At 32.6% G+C, this 16,858-nt stretch overlaps 1 protein-coding gene across 1 annotated transcript; it reads right to left on the minus strand.

Moving 5' to 3' along the window:
- Positions 1–1,186: 1,186 nt before the first annotated feature.
- On the minus strand, positions 1,187–16,552 carry LOC111508362 (histone-lysine N-methyltransferase G9a). Its single transcript, XM_023163831.2, has 12 exons — positions 15,578–16,552; positions 15,347–15,519; positions 15,075–15,265; positions 14,767–14,939; positions 12,820–13,004; positions 11,948–12,180; positions 11,319–11,650; positions 10,647–10,853; positions 8,733–8,992; positions 8,355–8,605; positions 5,487–5,662; positions 1,187–3,040 (listed from the first exon to the last, which is right to left on the minus strand). The coding sequence occupies exons 1-12, from the start codon at positions 16,363–16,365 to the stop codon at positions 2,917–2,919; spliced, it is 3,093 nt and encodes a 1,030-aa protein (XP_023019599.2). The 5' UTR covers positions 16,366–16,552; the 3' UTR covers positions 1,187–2,916.
- Between the last annotated feature and the right edge of the window lie 306 nt (positions 16,553–16,858).

The raw sequence follows: 16,858 nt of genomic DNA on the forward strand, positions 1-16,858 counted from the left end.
CAAAGGCTACTTTCTGTCCGTGAATTGTGTTTTTTATATTCACCCATTTGTTAAGCTCAAAATAATGAAGAAAGAGTGAGTTACCAAAACTTTAGTCAAACTCCTGATGATAAAAATGTTGGAAATAATGTTTATAAAAATCAAAATTTGGCGGAAAATCATCCTGTTTCTAGAAATATTTATGCTTCACCAAAACTGAAAGATATAAGTTTCACCCACTTACAATAATGAAGGAGGCTCGACCCCATTAATTTTGTGAATAATATTGAAGCACATTTTACAAGAAAATGAACATTTCGAACATTCCAACACAGTAGGTTCTGGTAATGCCTGCCGGACAATAACTACTTCCCCGGATGATACCACGTTGGATATTATATACAAGAATTTAATATGCAACCATTGAAAGACCGCTGTGAGTACCTGAAATTCTCTATACTATTGATTTTATTGTACCTGACGTAAGACAGAGAAGAGACAATCTATTTCGTGTCTCAAATAATTTATCTCCTTGAACATTACTGGAGTTTTTTCCCAACACCAAATCGTTATTATTAACACCTCGACATGTGTTTCGATCACCAAGTGATCATCTTCAAAGAGAAAGATTAAAACTGTTGGAAATGATCTTCCTCTTTGAAGATGATCACTTGGTGATCGAAACACATGTCGAGGTGTTAAAAATAACGAATTTATTTTTTATAGTCATTTTATTATTTATTGTTTCATATTGTTATATTTTGTATCGATTTTAACTGTATCAATGGTACTCAATGAATAAAGATCAATGATAAAGATCTTTAAAACAGAAACATCTTTAAAAAAAACTGTGCATCATGTTAGTGGAAACTATTCTGTTTGTTGTTCAGAATAAATAAATTTCTATTCTGAAAATTCTATATCCGAGAGACAATTATGCAAGATACCTCATAGAGTCTCACAGAGAGTTCAAATCAAAGGATACAAAAACTCGGGTTAGTTTTTCGAGCCGACATTTGGTCATTACCAAGACGCAAATAACGTGTAATTTATAAAGTGTTTTTGTTTGTTAAATGTTGAACGTTGCATTGCGGTGCTTCAGCTGGTACCTGAACTTTTGTAGGTGGGTAAAACTGAATTGCCATATATTCTTGTATTCAATAATATTCAGCAAAGAGGTGGATAAGAAATGATAATACTAATGATATGCAACAAAAAATCAAACAACTTTATTTTACTGAAATAACGATAATTGAAAACAATACACACAATATCCACTTGTTGGACAACCAATAAATACAATGAAATTTACAGGTAATTAAAAACATTCACATAATAATTGCTAAGTAAAAAATTATGTTAACAATAAATATTTTCGTTTAAATAACTCAGTCATATAACTTGGTCCAATCAGGAATAAAATCAATTTTCCAAATAAATCGACAGCTAGGAAAAATTAAAAACTTTAGGGGTTTATACTGACGTCATATGGCTCAGCTACAGATCCAACATAATCAAATTTATGGAGTGGTTTACACATTTCACGGTCCAATTTTCATTTTATTACATAACATCAGATTGAGGACACAACATTCTAGAAAGTTTTGATTGGTGACTCACATTACATAAAGCTTCTTCAATTATTGCTAATTTTGTAAAGAAACTAGAATACAAAGTATTCAAAAACCATGAAACATGTTTGTTTCACATCTCCTTGAGGTAGAAGAATTTTCAAAAGTATCCCTCTCTTTATTCCTCTGGCTGATTAGAATTTTGTTTTCACAGTTTGATTAGTCAAGGGAAAGTCAGTCTGTACTATTCTAATGGCAAATGACTTGGTTAAAAATGGCTGAAGTCATTACAATACATGATGAGTTTGTTTTTAAAGAAAAGTAGTATCTTTCATGAATCTTTAGGCTTCTTGTTATTTTTACTGTGTGAGTTGTTCCCCTAGGTGGGTGTAAAATGCTTAATTTTCAAAATAACAAATTTTTTTGGATGAGCTATGACAATTTTTAAGTTTTTCTTTTTCGCTTTTGGGCCTATTTTTCAAAACTTCATGTTTTTAGGAAATATTAGTATCTCTGTCTGAGTGTACGGCATTGTATGCTGTAGACTCGGACTACAAAAAATTCTATATCGGCCAAACCAAACAAAAACTGATCCAAAGGTACAACGAGCACAAAAAAGCATACATAAACCCATTAACATATAAATCAAACCTCGCCACACACGCCATAAAAAACAAACTTGACTTTCACCCACCAGAAAACATCAAACTAATAAAACAAGTCAATAAAGGAAACTGGGACAACCTAAACATCCATAAATTCAAAAGCCATAATTCACTTGTCCAAGAACAAATACAAATCAAAACATAACAAGACCTAACATTTAATGTATTCCACCCTACATATTCCTAGAAACAATGAACCTTCACAAATATACGATTTGTATATATATATATATATGTATATATATATATATATATATATATATATATATATATATATATATATATATATATATATATATATATATATATATATATATACAGCAATTCACACACAAATATTCATTTTCTTCAGGAAAAAATGAGATGAAATTCAACCAAGTGATTTTTCATGAGAATAGTTTTTTCTAAAATGATACAACTTTATTAAAACTAGCCACAATTCACTTCACAAATATACGATTTGTACTTTGAAAAATCTTTTGATACCATTTGCAATACTATTAAATGTTTCCATTACAAATAATGAAAGGAACAATTTATTACATTTTTTTAAATTATCAACTTTTTTTCAGTACAGAATACAAAAAATATTCTATTTCTTTACCCATATTTAAAAACAGATCTACTACGATTTCTTCTCTAATTGGAAAAAAAAATGCCCTAGTTCTCCTGGAACTGTTGCATCTGCATTTTTTATTGCTTCAAGAAACGTCTTCTTCATCCATCTCTACCATAGTTTCTTCAGAATATTTGCAGTCAGCAGATCCACACTGGCAGGCAAAGGATTTGCATTTAATCAACCAGAATTTTTTACCATAATCAAAACTGTAAAATATAAAACTCAGTCATAGAATGTAAAATTTCACGGCTGAAGATAACTTTGTTAGAGTTATTTTCCGGGTTTTTATGCCTGAGTTTTTGTCTACAATTATGGTAAACATTGTCACCAAACTTCAACTGAACAGAAATTCACTAAACTTACATTTGTATAATCTTCTTCGCTCATCTCTGAAGTGAGCCTTGTAAAATTCAAATTTACTGTTAAAAAGTTTTATCTCCAACGCTGTTTTTATAACATTGAGGTATATATTGACGTGAAAGACCTCACTGAATAACCATTTTATTGATTTTATATTAATACTTTTAAAAAACATACACTCTTTACTTTTATTATATCATTTTATCTATGTAACTCCGAACAAGAACTTCTGTATTCATGACTTGCCATAAATGTACTATAGTATGTAAAATGGTCAAATAAAGTACTTTACTCTACTCTACTCTATCAAAGACGATGAGGTAGCAGAAAGCAGAGCTCTTGTTGTCTGCAGTGATCATGTTAGCACTCCAGTTGTCATTAAGTAAATTTAATAATGAACTAGAGCACAACAAATATGTTGTTTCTGTGTTTCTCGATTTGAAAAGGGCTTTTGAGACAATTGATAGAAATATTCTTCTTGCTAAGCTCAAGAGATATGGTGTAGGCGGTCAGACCTTCAATTAGTTTTATGATTATTTGTCTAATAGAAAGCAGAGGGTAAGAATTAACAATACATTTTCAAATGAAATCACAAATGACAAGGGTGTTCCTCAAGGTAGTGTTTTAGGTCCACTGCTTTTCATAATATATCTTAATGATATTAACTTATTTGTGGACTGTGAATTCATAAATCTGTTCGCAGATGATACATTATTAGCATGTAGTGATACAGACTTGTATAGAGCTATTCACAAAATGAATTCCATCTTAGTCAGTGTTTAAAAGATATCTCGATATCAATAAATTGAAATTAAATGTAACTAAAACCAAAGCCATGATAATTACTAATAAATTTAAATACAACAAAATTGGGATAAATAATTTAGACATAAATATTGATAACAAGAAAATTGAGATCGTCACAAATATAAAATACTTAGGAGTCCAACTCGACAATACACTTTCTTTTGATAGCCATTTCGACTATGTTCATAAAAAAATTTCAAAAAAATTATACTTTTTTTCAAGAATTGCTAGTAATTTATCAACAGCCACTAAAATAACAGTTTATAAAGCAATTATTTTGCTTCATTTTGACTATTGTGCATCAATCATATACTCTACGAACTTAAATAAAATTAATCAACTGCAGAAATTGCAAAATAGAGGCATGAGAATTATTCTGAGATGTAATAGATACACACCAATAAATTCAATGTTATCCACCCTTCAGTGGCTGCCCGTATTACAAAGGTTACTGTACTTCGCAATGATATTTATTTATAAGATAATAAATAATTTGTCTCCTTCTTATTTCATGAATATGGTCAACTACAATTATGAAATCCATGAACACTATACTCGCAATAACTGCAATCTACATATTGTCAGAACAAATTTTAAAAGTAGTATGAATTCAGTATTTTTCAAAGGCTTCATTAAATTTAATGACCTACCAACTGACGTAAAAGACTGTTTATCAATAAATGTCTTCAAAAGACATTTGTTAAAATATATAAAAGAAACATAACTTACATTTGGATAAAGTTGTAAATCTATGTTTTATATGTTAGTTTTGATTGTGAAATATTTGAATTGTTTCGGTATAAATCTTCTAATGTTACCTATATAACTAGCATTACTAAGTAGAAATAATGAATATTATTTGTAAAATAATAGCACGGAGCGATAGAACTATTTATTGTTACTTGTAATAGTTTTAAAATTACTGAATAGCATATATTAGTTACTTTTTCTGTTCTATCTTTTCCTATTTTTTTTTTATTGTATATTAGGGAAACCTATTTCTGAAATAAAGAAAGATTATTATTAGATTGTTCAGAGTTTGCACACACAACAATACACAAGAGTTTTGAATTCATGATTATACGACTCAATTATGTACGCCTATCGAACAGGTACTTGAAAATGTTTTATGGCCCAAGGAACTAGGCTATAGGTAACAGCTTGTTTCTCGAGTAAAAAAAAAATTAATTCAGGAGTAATTTATTAGTTCTGTTTGAAAAAGCTACTGTATGGCGGAACATGTGGCAGTTTTGTAAATTTTTCAGAGAAAATCACATTAAACTGTGTAAGTTCGGGTCAATTACTGAATATCCAAACCATCAACAATGTAGTATGTCCTTTGATGGTGTCTACTGCATTTCTAGACAAAATTTCAAACACTAAAAACCAGCAGACCATGTCAACAAACCCAAAAAATGACTTCATTGACACAACTCAGTCATAAAACACCATTGAAATCAATATCAAATCGTAATATCCCCCTACCTTAATTCTTCGCCCAAGGTAATATCTTTAAAAGCAAACAGTGCTATCCTGGGAAATCGCAAGTCCTGGTGATCTGTGAATACTTTAATGGGTTGTAAGTTTGGCGTGCAGGAGTGGTTGATGAATCTGGCAAAATTACCATAATACTTGGCATCTACGCAAAATGACTCCAAACCCTGAAATTAAACAAAATGATTTTTTTCACACCCACTCAAGTTGGGCTTTGTTTGAGAAAGTTAATATGCATTGCATTTAATACATCATCTTCATTCACCCTCTCCCGTTAGCAAACAAAAATTGCAAATGGAGGTAAAAGTTAAGTAACAACCTATTTGAAAGATCTTTCAATTTCATATCCAATTCTGTTTGGTTCTAGGCCCAGAAGTCTTGATGGCATATACGCAGTCTTTGACTCGGTTGGCCATCTATGGTAGGAAAGTATCTAGTGTTTACCAAAACAGCATCTGTAAGTGGATATTAACTCAAAAATGTGCTGGGGAATCAATGTTTTTGACCCATCCACTTGGCTCTACCGTGCTAGTCAAAAGTCCCCTCCCCCCCTCGTATCTTTTGAACGGGTATACTTCTAATAATGAAATTTGGAGAGTGGAAATAAACGGATGTAGGCTTCTTAACTGGTCATAACAGGTGACGCAATAGTCATAAATGACGTCACAAGGCCACTGTGACCAAAAATTTTAAATGGGACCCTATGGCAAGTGACAGCTCGTTTGAAAGGTATTGAAAATACCTATTCAGTCATACCAATTTTGTTTGGGTTTCGGCTGATTTTGATTGATAAATTGAAGAAATACGAAAATTATAGTTTCGCATTTAATTAATAAAGATTTAAGAACCAGTTCTTATAATAAGTGTTCAAAATTTGCTCCATCTACTTCCTGGCAGTAATGCATCCTATTGCTAAACTCTTGTCGTACTCGTCCCAGTGTGTCAGCGGAAATTGCCCTACATTCTTCAACAATTCGTTGTTTCAGAATGGCAATACTGTCAGGTGCTGTAGCGTAAACCTTAGATTTCAAGTACCCCCATAGAAAAAAATCTAATGGTGTAAGGTCCGGTGACCGAGCTGGCCATTCGATCGAACCTCGTCGTCCAATCCATCTACCACGATATTCTTCATCTAGGTAACGTCTTACTGCACCGTAATAGTGTGCAGGAGCACCATCTTGTTGAAACGTTATTTCCAAGTTGTCGAATTCATCTGGATTATCTTCTAGAATTTCAAGAATTAACGCCTCAATATCAGTTTGTAACATCTCCAGATACAATTCACCGGTTAAGTTAGCATTGAGAAAAAGAGGCCCAACTATGTGGTTTCCCAAAATACCTGCCCAAACATTTACTTTTTCTGGAAATTGAGTATGTTTTTCACGAAAGATGTGAGGATTTGTGTCACTCCAATACCTCACATTTTGAGTGTTAACATTTCCATTGAGAAAGAAAGTACTTTCGTCACTAAAACAAATTGTCTGTATGTAGCCTGGTTGTTGGTTCATTTTATCGGACATAGTTTCACAGAATTCTAGTCTTCGGTCGGGGTCATCATCTTAAAGTTGGTGCACCATTTTTAATTTGTATGGATGGAATTTGTTTTTAGCCAACACCCTATGTACTGTCCTTTGACTGACTTCACAGATAGACGCAACTTGGGCTGTGGAAGAAGTAGGGTTCACTACCATTTCTCCAAGTATGTCAATTTTTTTGTCATCACTAATTGTTGGTCGACCAGATCGTTTGGCATCTTGAACACTACCTGATGCTTCAAACTTCCGAAGAAGCTCCCTCAAATAAACCCTCGATATAGGGCGATCGGGGTACCTCTCATTAAACAGTCGTTCCGCTGCATGGAAATTGTTTCTACATTCACCAATTATTAAGATAGCTGCTACTTTGTCGGCTACAGTACGTACCATTTTGCCTATGTAAACACTTAAACGTCTCGTTAAACAATAGCTTAGGTAAATTTTCAAGGTATAAACACTTTTGACAAGTAGATAATTCAAACACGTCAACCTTTTTGACAATGAACCAGAGGCGTACTTTAAAATCTTTATTAATTAAATGCGAAACAATAATTTTCGTATTTCTTCAATTTATCAATCAAAATCAGCCGAAACCCAAACAAAATTGGTATGACTGAATAGGTATTTTCAATACCTTTCAAACGAGCTGTCACTTGCCATAGGGTCCCATTTAAAATTTTTGGTCACAGTGGCCTTGTGACGTCATTTATGACTATTGCGTCACCTGTTATGACCAGTTAAGAAGCCTACATCCGTTTATTTCCACCCTCCAAATTTCATTATTATAAGTATACCCGTTCCAAAGATACGAGGGGGGGAGGGGACTTTTGACTAGCACTGTATAATAGGCCACATTGTAAGGGAGACCAGATGAATATTTTCTTTACAAACAGATAGCATAAACACTGCACATATTATCCAACCGAATACCACTGATGAGATCTATAGATGGCAAAGCCAAACAGTTCAGTCTCATGAGTGCATGGCTTTCTGCTTTAGTTTTATCTAGTGGAAAATAAGTTGGCAAAAAAGTTTGGTGTTCTCCTTTTTGTATTTCATGGACTGTTGAAAAAATAATGATAAAAAGAAAAGTCTTCAAGTGAAACGTGGAGCAGCCGTGCTAAAAATCGCACGGTGGGATGTAAAACCTCTTTAATCCTTGGCTCACACAAGTTGCGACATCTGAGAGCTGCCGTTTGTGAGGGGACAAACACTGGCTCATGGAAAAACTGATTTTAACAGTTTTACTTTTACAATGGTACTGCCCAGTCGAAATGCTCATTTTATATGCATCTTTGCATTATTATTCAAAAAAAGGTCTCACCCTATTATCCAAATCGAAGAAAAACGTATCATCCTCTCTCCGATCGGCTTCCACATCAGTCAATATCTCCCCTACATATTCACAGACGTAGCTTCCTTTTGGAATAAACCTGAGCGTTTTCACGCCCCAGCCTTTCAAATCAGTCTTATACAGTTGGAATCTTTGTTGCAACCCCCTTTGTACTACTCGGTTTCGACAAGTTATGGCATTACAGGAACACGCATCGTTACACTCAAATATAATTGGCGAATCTAGAAAAAATGAATTAAAAATAAATAAATTACTAATTGATCAAATTTAAAGAGTCGTTAGTCTCTCGTGACCTTCAAAGTTTGAGATGAAATTTTCTTCATAGACAATCTAGTTTTATTCAAATACCTGCAAAATTGAAGTCCGGTAAAAGTTTTCCTTCCTCATCATACCAACACCCGAGAGATAATTTCCCGCATTCGCAATAATCACTTGTGCATCTCTCTTCACAACTACATGATTGCATCAGGGATAGCTTGTCATCGATGTTATATCCATCAGTACTAATGTGACTTTTTGTGATGTAAACGAAATTTTTTGGTTCCGATTCGTCATCGAAGGTGTTGACACATTGAATGGGATTCATTTCTCTTCCCTTAGATATGTCACTGGAAACAAAAAATCTTTAATGTAATAATCACTAGATGAAACAAGGTGAACACTTCTGACCAACTTTTTTTTTGATGTTTCAAATATTGCACTTGGGTAAACATGACATTCGAGACATTAAAATTAACCAAACTATGCTATCCATACTTCAGTAATAACAGTAGTAACATACAGTGTCACCATCTCCATCACAAGAGCCTAAACGCCAAGATGCATAGAAACTCTTGGTGTTTTCACCGATTCGTTTTTTATTTGTGTCGAAATATAATGTGCAGTCAATGCACATACCACTGATGATGTCTGTCGTAGTAGCGGACGAAACATTTGGTTCTTCAGGTTCCATTCGATCACGATCTACCAGTCCGAATTTTTTTCTCATTAATCATGACTCTGGCCATTAAAATTTGTTTTTATTTTGTCTCTGTTGATTCTTAAAAAAGTAGGCGAACCTTTGTTCATATTTTCTCCAGTTTCACGTGCTTAGTATACAGAGGAACGTAATTGTATGAGGTTCACGCATGATTGCAGAGTTGCTTTTTAGTGTCATGGAATAAAATAGATGATCCTCAATGATCCATACTGACATATTAGAGAAAGCTCGATCGTAGTTCACACCAAATAACTTGATTCTCAATGAACAAAAACCAAAAACTCTTTGAAACAATTTGCTTAAATTGAGATAACAAAAATTCTACCAAATGTTTGGGAGTACAAATAGATTCCAACATGAAATGGATAGACCATATAAATAGCATGTGTAGTAAACTTAGTAAAACAGTTTTTGCTATCAGAAGAATAAAAAAAAAATAGTAAATCAAAATGCGGCACTTGCAATATATCATTTACTTTTTCAGTTTTTGCTATCAGAAGAATAAAAAAAAATAGTAAATCAAAATGCGGCACTTGCAATATATCATTTACTTTTTCATTCAGTCCTTAGGTATGGTATAATCAATTGGAATAATGCATCAAAGGTACATCTTAATAGAATATTTGTCATTCAAAAATCTGCAGTAAGAAGCACAATCTCTGTCAATTATGATGAAAAGTGTACACCAATATTTGTAAAACATAAAATAATGACCCTATATTCAGTTATTGTCTATGAAAATCTGCTTCTTGTTCAACAAAACTTAATGAATAAAGTTGATCACAAGGATATACACCAACATGATACAAGAAATGAATCAAACCTTGTTCCTACAGCTAATAGGTTGAAAAGAAACAATTTATAATTTGTAAAAGCTCATGGCTTTACATTTTAGTACATTTTTATAAGATTGCAATTATCTCGTTAACTTGTATTTTTTTGTGAATCTAATTTATCTACAAGCATTTTTTAGAAACAATATTGACGAATCTTATCTTCTCAAATCTATTTTAGAAATTGTATTGACGTTTCTAAAAACTGTGCGTTTCTTGAGACTAATAAAATTATTATTATTATTGACATTCACTTCTGTTCTTATCATAGAAAGTCTGGTCTATCTCAAATAAAAATAAATACAGTATAAGAGGAGTGGAGGAGTGTATTACTCTGGTATGGAACATAAGAAGGATCCACTAATATCTCAAGCACCTGGTAATTAGAGATTTTAATGAATAACATGGATGATGAAATAAAATTTCAACTGACAAAAGATGATAACTTACTTAGATAAAATCGTTTTATATTTTGTGCCTTCACAACCAGTGATGGATTGCATTTGAACGTTAAGGGCTATGACACTGTAACATACCCCTTCCTCAGGTACACATTCAAGAGGAGTTTCATTGTTTTTGTTAACTAAAAATACGTTTGCCCCTCTTGCCAACAGTACTATCACAGAATTATACCTATCTTCTCTTGCACCAATATGCCTGGAAAAAGAAAGAAAGCATAATTATGATTCGATAAAATTATGAACAAGTCATAAAACTTGAAAGTGACACTGCAATGTAGGGTAGTAATGCTCATGAATGGTTCATTTGATTTTCACCAAGAAACGGGTCAGTGTATTCAAAAAATTGATACTTGATTTTTTCATATGAGAGAGAAAGAGGGAAATACGTTTATTGTCCTGAGAAAAAGTTCCTGTTGACAGACATTTTTTAACTGTGTTAAAATTGTATTTATACTACTTAGTATCTTATCTATATAAAATAGAATGTCAAACTCATTAGTACAGAGCAAATAAATGCTAAACAGAATAAAGTTCACTTTAAAAATATCAGTTATATTATAGCGAGATACTATAAGTAGATTCTATAATTCATAAAATGAGTGGTGATTGTAAAATTACAGTTACAGATAAAAGTGGTAAAAATATAGAATGTTATACTCACAGCGGCGTCTCCCCATGTGCGTTAACAGTATTGACGTTACAACCTTTGTTCAGAAGTAACTCGACGATATGAGAACTTCCACTGAACGAAGCCCAATGCAAGGCTTCGTTGTGCTCGACGTCCCTAAGCAAAGGATCGGCTCCTTTGTTTATCAACAGATCCGCGACTTCCCCGTATCCGTTTTCGCAAGCCCATACCAGAGGCGTCCATCCGCCGTCGTCTTGACAGTTGACGTAGTTTTTGATAGTCGCTCCGGCTTGAAGGAGAATCTTACAAGCGCCTAGATTTCCGCATTTGGCGGCCACATGTAAAGGAGTCATTCCGTCGGTGCCCTGAACAAGAAACTGTGCTTAAATAGATGATACTTTTACAAATGAAGTCATATGATATTGTAGAATGAATATTACGTTCAAGCAGTGAAACAAATTGAAAATCTGGAAGTTATGGAATATAAATATATGCACCATCAAAATTGGTCTTATTCTAAAAGTTCATTCACAGAATAAAAGCAAATGTGAACAAAGCAGTCCTACAATCATTGTGTAAAATTTATGAAATATTTTGGCAAAAAAACAATGTAGTTTCTTGAGTATGAGTATAAATTTAACTCACACTCTGTACCTACCTACCTTAATTGTTATGCTAGCGCCAGTTCTAACAAGATACTGCACCACATCGTTATTATTCGAGCTCACTGCCAACATCAAGGGTGTATTTTGTTCCTTATCAAAATCATCCACTTCCAAACTTGAGGAAACAAGCAAGTGACATACTTTCAGAAAACCTTTTTGTGCAGCATAATGTAAAGGAGTCCCATCATTGAAGTCAGATAACCTGAAGTGCATGTCTATTGTGTCGGAAGCTGTAAAATTGGAAAACATTCTAATGTGTAGAGAAATATGTCAACATGTGGTGAGTTTTGAATAAATAACAGATATGGTATCAGTAAATTCAGCTGGTTGGTGCACAACCAGCTGAATTGTGTATTTCAAGTGAATGATAGCAAAGGCGAACAGTATTCATTTTAGAAATGGATTGGCTTTCTTCATGTATAACTTATCAAGTCAGTTTAGAATTTTCTATACCATTTATAGTTTTCAGGATATCAGGAAGAAGGTTGAAAAATTTTGGGCCATAATAAAAAAGACTTCTTTGGAAATGGGTTTTCCTGAGAAGTGGAATTTGTAATGTTGTGACTATACTTGACCTTGTTATATAATTTTCTAGTTTTTTGATTTTACAGATATTTCAATAGATCTAGATGATGCTTCTGTAAATATGGAAAAGAATTTATATTCATTATTGGTGTATTGTTTCAAAGTGGTTGAAAATGGTTTTTCTCAAAATAATCAACTATTTCACACTATTTCAAATATCCAGTTTTATGTAGTTACCTTAAATACACATAATGTTATTAGAAATTACAACTATATATGTCACCCACAAATAAAATTATTTTCACACATATTATGATTATAACTAATAAGAAAAACTATTTTACCTATAATGGAAGCCAATTTGGTAATGTCTTCATCTCTAACTGCATCGATGACATCATTCTCTGTGAAGTTTTGTCCATTCACTAGAGCTGTATCAAAAACTTGGAAGGTTTCCATTGGAAGTAACAAGGGGGTTGGACATTTGGGGTTTTCTTTGTTATTCGGAAAAGTCATTTTAGCTGACTGGCTAAAATCGGATTAAATGCCAAATATATACATAATTTTGAAATTTGGAAAAATAAGTAGGTAGCGAGTGTTTCAAAAGTTAGTTGCATGGTAAGCTGTGCCAATCTGAAAAGAACAAATTTCACCAAGAAAATCAAAATAAATGATTTTCGCTACTTCAGATCTGTCATTTCCTAAAGACCTACGAGATGAAGATGAAATTAAATTGGCTTATCGCCTAAAAAATAAAGGTTCGTACTACTTTGATAAATGATTCACATGAATTTATTCCTCAATGAATTTTCTTCAGAATATAACTTGATGAATATAAATCAAATAATCCATATTGAAATAAAAATGTATAACATATCCTGTTAGTAAACAATATTATCACTTTCATTGTTGAAGTTTGAATGAAAAAATGCTAATCTTGAATAGAGAATTTGCTAAGGAAGTAACAATTCAGCTTGAAAATGACAAGATCATGAACAGCAACACTTTCATTCATTTCCTCTTAGAACCTGAATTGATGAATACGCAAAACATACTACAATTGATACAAAAAAAATCAAATGAAAAATGTTTTTTGAAACACACAACCGACACAATGCAATTGGGATCACATACTACTCTAAAAATATATTAAATTTAGAGGTTTACAGACCTTAAGAGTAGAATACAACAATAAAACATTAATCCTTCCTTCCCTCTTATACCTCCAGCTGAATTTTTTATATTGCGTGAAGTGGGGCCATTTTATGTATGAAGTGGGCACAACTTTTTTTATGAAATCAAAATCTATAGAGGTTAAGCTAAAAAATACAATTTAGAGGAAGAAAAATAAAAAACAGTGTAATGTTGATTCTTGCCATTACAAAAGAAAAATAATGTTGAGTTGGAAATTAATGTTTTTTTATGATACATTAGTAATTGAACTATCTTGATAAAGCAGATCATAACCCACAACTCAAGGTATTGAATTGTTTTTGAATGCAGTGAAATTCAAAAAGTTTTCTTCATTAAAAATTAGTGTACTTCTTTTCCTAAAAACTCAATTAAAAAAAAAGTATTTGATCTCTATTATAAGAAACAGGAATATATCAAAAACATTTAGGTAACTGTCAAAGAAAGTAATTGAGTAAATGAAATCTTTTTACAAAGATGTGTGGTTTAAGCACATATGTTTCTTTTTGATACACACACTGAAAAAGAAAACATTAAAAACCACAACTTTCGAGGATATAAACAATGAATTACACAGATATTACTTTTTGTTATACAGTAAGTACTCAAAACATTTGTAATGGATTGGATCAAATAGATGTCATTCACAGGGACACTACATGATGCAATATATGAAGAGAATTCCTGTAAAAATTTCATTTACATGGAAAAAATATCAAACTTCTAGTGTTCTTCAAAATTTCAGGCGTAGACATATGTCTTCCTCTTCTCATAATCACTTTTATGGGTAACCAAAAGACGGAGCACAACAAAATTTTGAGATTATTTACACTTTCACATCATATTCTTTCTAGAAAAAGTATGAAGTATTTGAAGTAAAATGCACTAAAGATTTTTTTTTTTAGATTTTGTTTTCAAAGATACACTAACATCACAATTTAGGATATTGGGGTTTACTTTTCACAACATAACAAAAAATTTGAACTACCAGACAAAATTCCTCCTGAATTCATTGTAATATTTCCTTATGATAACTATTAGTTGAAAAAAATATTCAGAGTAGTATATTCTCCCTACCGAAAATATTGCAGTTGACTTACCAGTGGGATTTTTGAACAGGAAGGAAAACAGGTTTGTTAGAACACTGCATCTTAATTAATATATCTTGACAGGGAGCGGTTGAACCACAGTGTGGACAACACTCTACATTGCCAATGTAGATTTGACAATTTCGATGATACTGATGTTTGGCATCGCATTCCACAAAACGCCCCTTGAAAAAACAAAAATACCAAGTTAATCCAACCAATCTAATTTCATTACAAAGTAATGCAGTTTTCGTTAGATTAATTGAAATTAAAAGGTTTAGATAATAATATTAGTCTTTTATTTTTGAAAATACACCAACCTGAGTACAAAAAATCCCACAAGTTGGACAGCAGTTATGTCGAATCAACCTGTTTTTGTGCAGTTCACATAGAGTAAGATACGGCACTCTTTGTGATGGTCTCAATAAAGGAGTTGTTTCAATATTCACTTCTCTACTACAACCAATCAGTTTTTCACCAATACTGTCAACAGCTGAGCAATGTATAATATCTAAAATGAAAATGATTATTACAGTTTTAAGAGTTTGATTGAATAACAAACAATGACAAATTTAACCAACCTTTGACTTACCATTTTCGTTTGGGGGGCAGTAAAGCGAAGTTTTTTGTGTGCACAAACACAACTTGGCAGCAATCAACTGGGCTCCAACTGAGGAACATTCGGGGTCATCTGGGAAATCATTTGCTTGATCAGCAATGTTTGGACTAGGATCAGGTGGATCTCCAGACTCATCCTTTGATAAGCTAAAATCAAACATGTATAATTTGTGAAATGTAATATTAAGCCTTGCGTTGCACATACTTAATAGACTTTCTATGAGATTTCCTGGTAGCCTCCTTGACTATCTCCAAATTCTTTTCACTATCACTGGAAAAACTTTCATCTGACTCAGAGTCTTTTTCACTTGTTAATCCAGTTTTGAATTTCTTGGATTCCTTACCCCTAGATTTGCTATTCTTCTTATTTCTTTTGTTACTGTTCCATTCGCTTGAACTTTGCAAACCATTGTCTATACTTTTCTCTGGATTTCTTGAAGACTTGACCTTTTTCTCTTGTCTGGCAAAAGCGATATTTTCTAGCATTTTCTGTGTTGGTTTTAGTTGTCTTGATAGTCTTTGAGGTTTCACAGATTCATTATAAGATTTTTCTTTTCTCGCTATAGCACTTTGTAGTACAGACTCTCTACAATCCTTACTTCTACGTCTAGAAGAACGCTTTGGACTTTCCTCCTTTTTTTCGTCTGAGGAACTGCTTTTGAGTCTAACTGACCTCTTGGTCGGCGAGCTATTTTTGGATTTAATAGGAGATTCATTGTTTGGTTTTTTGAAATGCAGTACTAGTCTCGGTTTTCCACTCAGATCTCCGATAGTATCGTTCATGCTTTCGTTTTTCAAGTTTGGACATTTTTCAGATTCATCCTTCCCACTTTCCTTTGGACAATAATCTGAACAGACCTCACTAAACGTTGCTTCCGGTTCCGTCTCTATTACATCTTCTGGCTTGTTGTTGAACTGATTCTTCATTTTATTTATCAATTCATTGATAAAAGTAGCTTTCTCTGACTGGAAAACTGATTCACTTTGATTCATTATTTCCTAATTAGTCATAACTCTACTACTTCCTGAGTAAGTCATTTCATACGGAAAGAAATGAAAATGTTGTCCATTTCGGATTGAGGATTACATTTATTTAATTTTATTTATCATTTCCCATTCCTCTACTTCATCAACACAGTGGATGTGAAAACTTCTCACTAAAAACGGAGGATGACACGGAACGTAAAAAACGTAAAGAAACACGGAACGTAAAAAACGTAAAGAAACACGGAACTTGAGAAAAGTAAACTAACTCGGAAAGTGATGAAGATAAATTTAAAAAAGTATATTTTTAGGAGAGATTAGTTTTATGGAAAAAAATTGGCTTTCTTTTCTCCATCTTCATACAAAGTGACTCGAAACATAAAAAAGATATAGTAACTTATAACGAAAGAAGGTAAAATGACAAAGTGACCCGAAACGTGAAAAGAGTAAATTGATACGTTACCTAAAGAAGATAAAAGAAGTAAGTGACCTAAACGTGAAA

The sequence above is a fragment of the Leptinotarsa decemlineata genome, unplaced genomic scaffold, assembly GCF_025532065.1.
Source record: "Leptinotarsa decemlineata unplaced genomic scaffold, Ldec_3_MD MMD2_P_RNA_scaffold_5, whole genome shotgun sequence".
Lineage (NCBI taxonomy): Eukaryota > Metazoa > Arthropoda > Insecta > Coleoptera > Chrysomelidae > Leptinotarsa > Leptinotarsa decemlineata.

Excerpts from the sequence above, each read along its gene's own strand:
- LOC111508362 (XM_023163831.2), bottom strand. The coding sequence starts at position 16,365 with ATGAATCAAAGTGAATCAGTTTTCCAGTCAGAGAAAGCTACTTTTATC. Across the intron at positions 8,993-10,646 it reads TATAAAACGATTTTATCTAA|TGACATATCTAAGGGAAGAG; the intron begins GTAAGTTATCAT and ends TTTTGTTTCCAG. Across the intron at positions 8,606-8,732 it reads ACCGGACTTCAATTTTGCAG|ATTCGCCAATTATATTTGAG; the intron begins GTATTTGAATAA and ends CATTTTTTCTAG.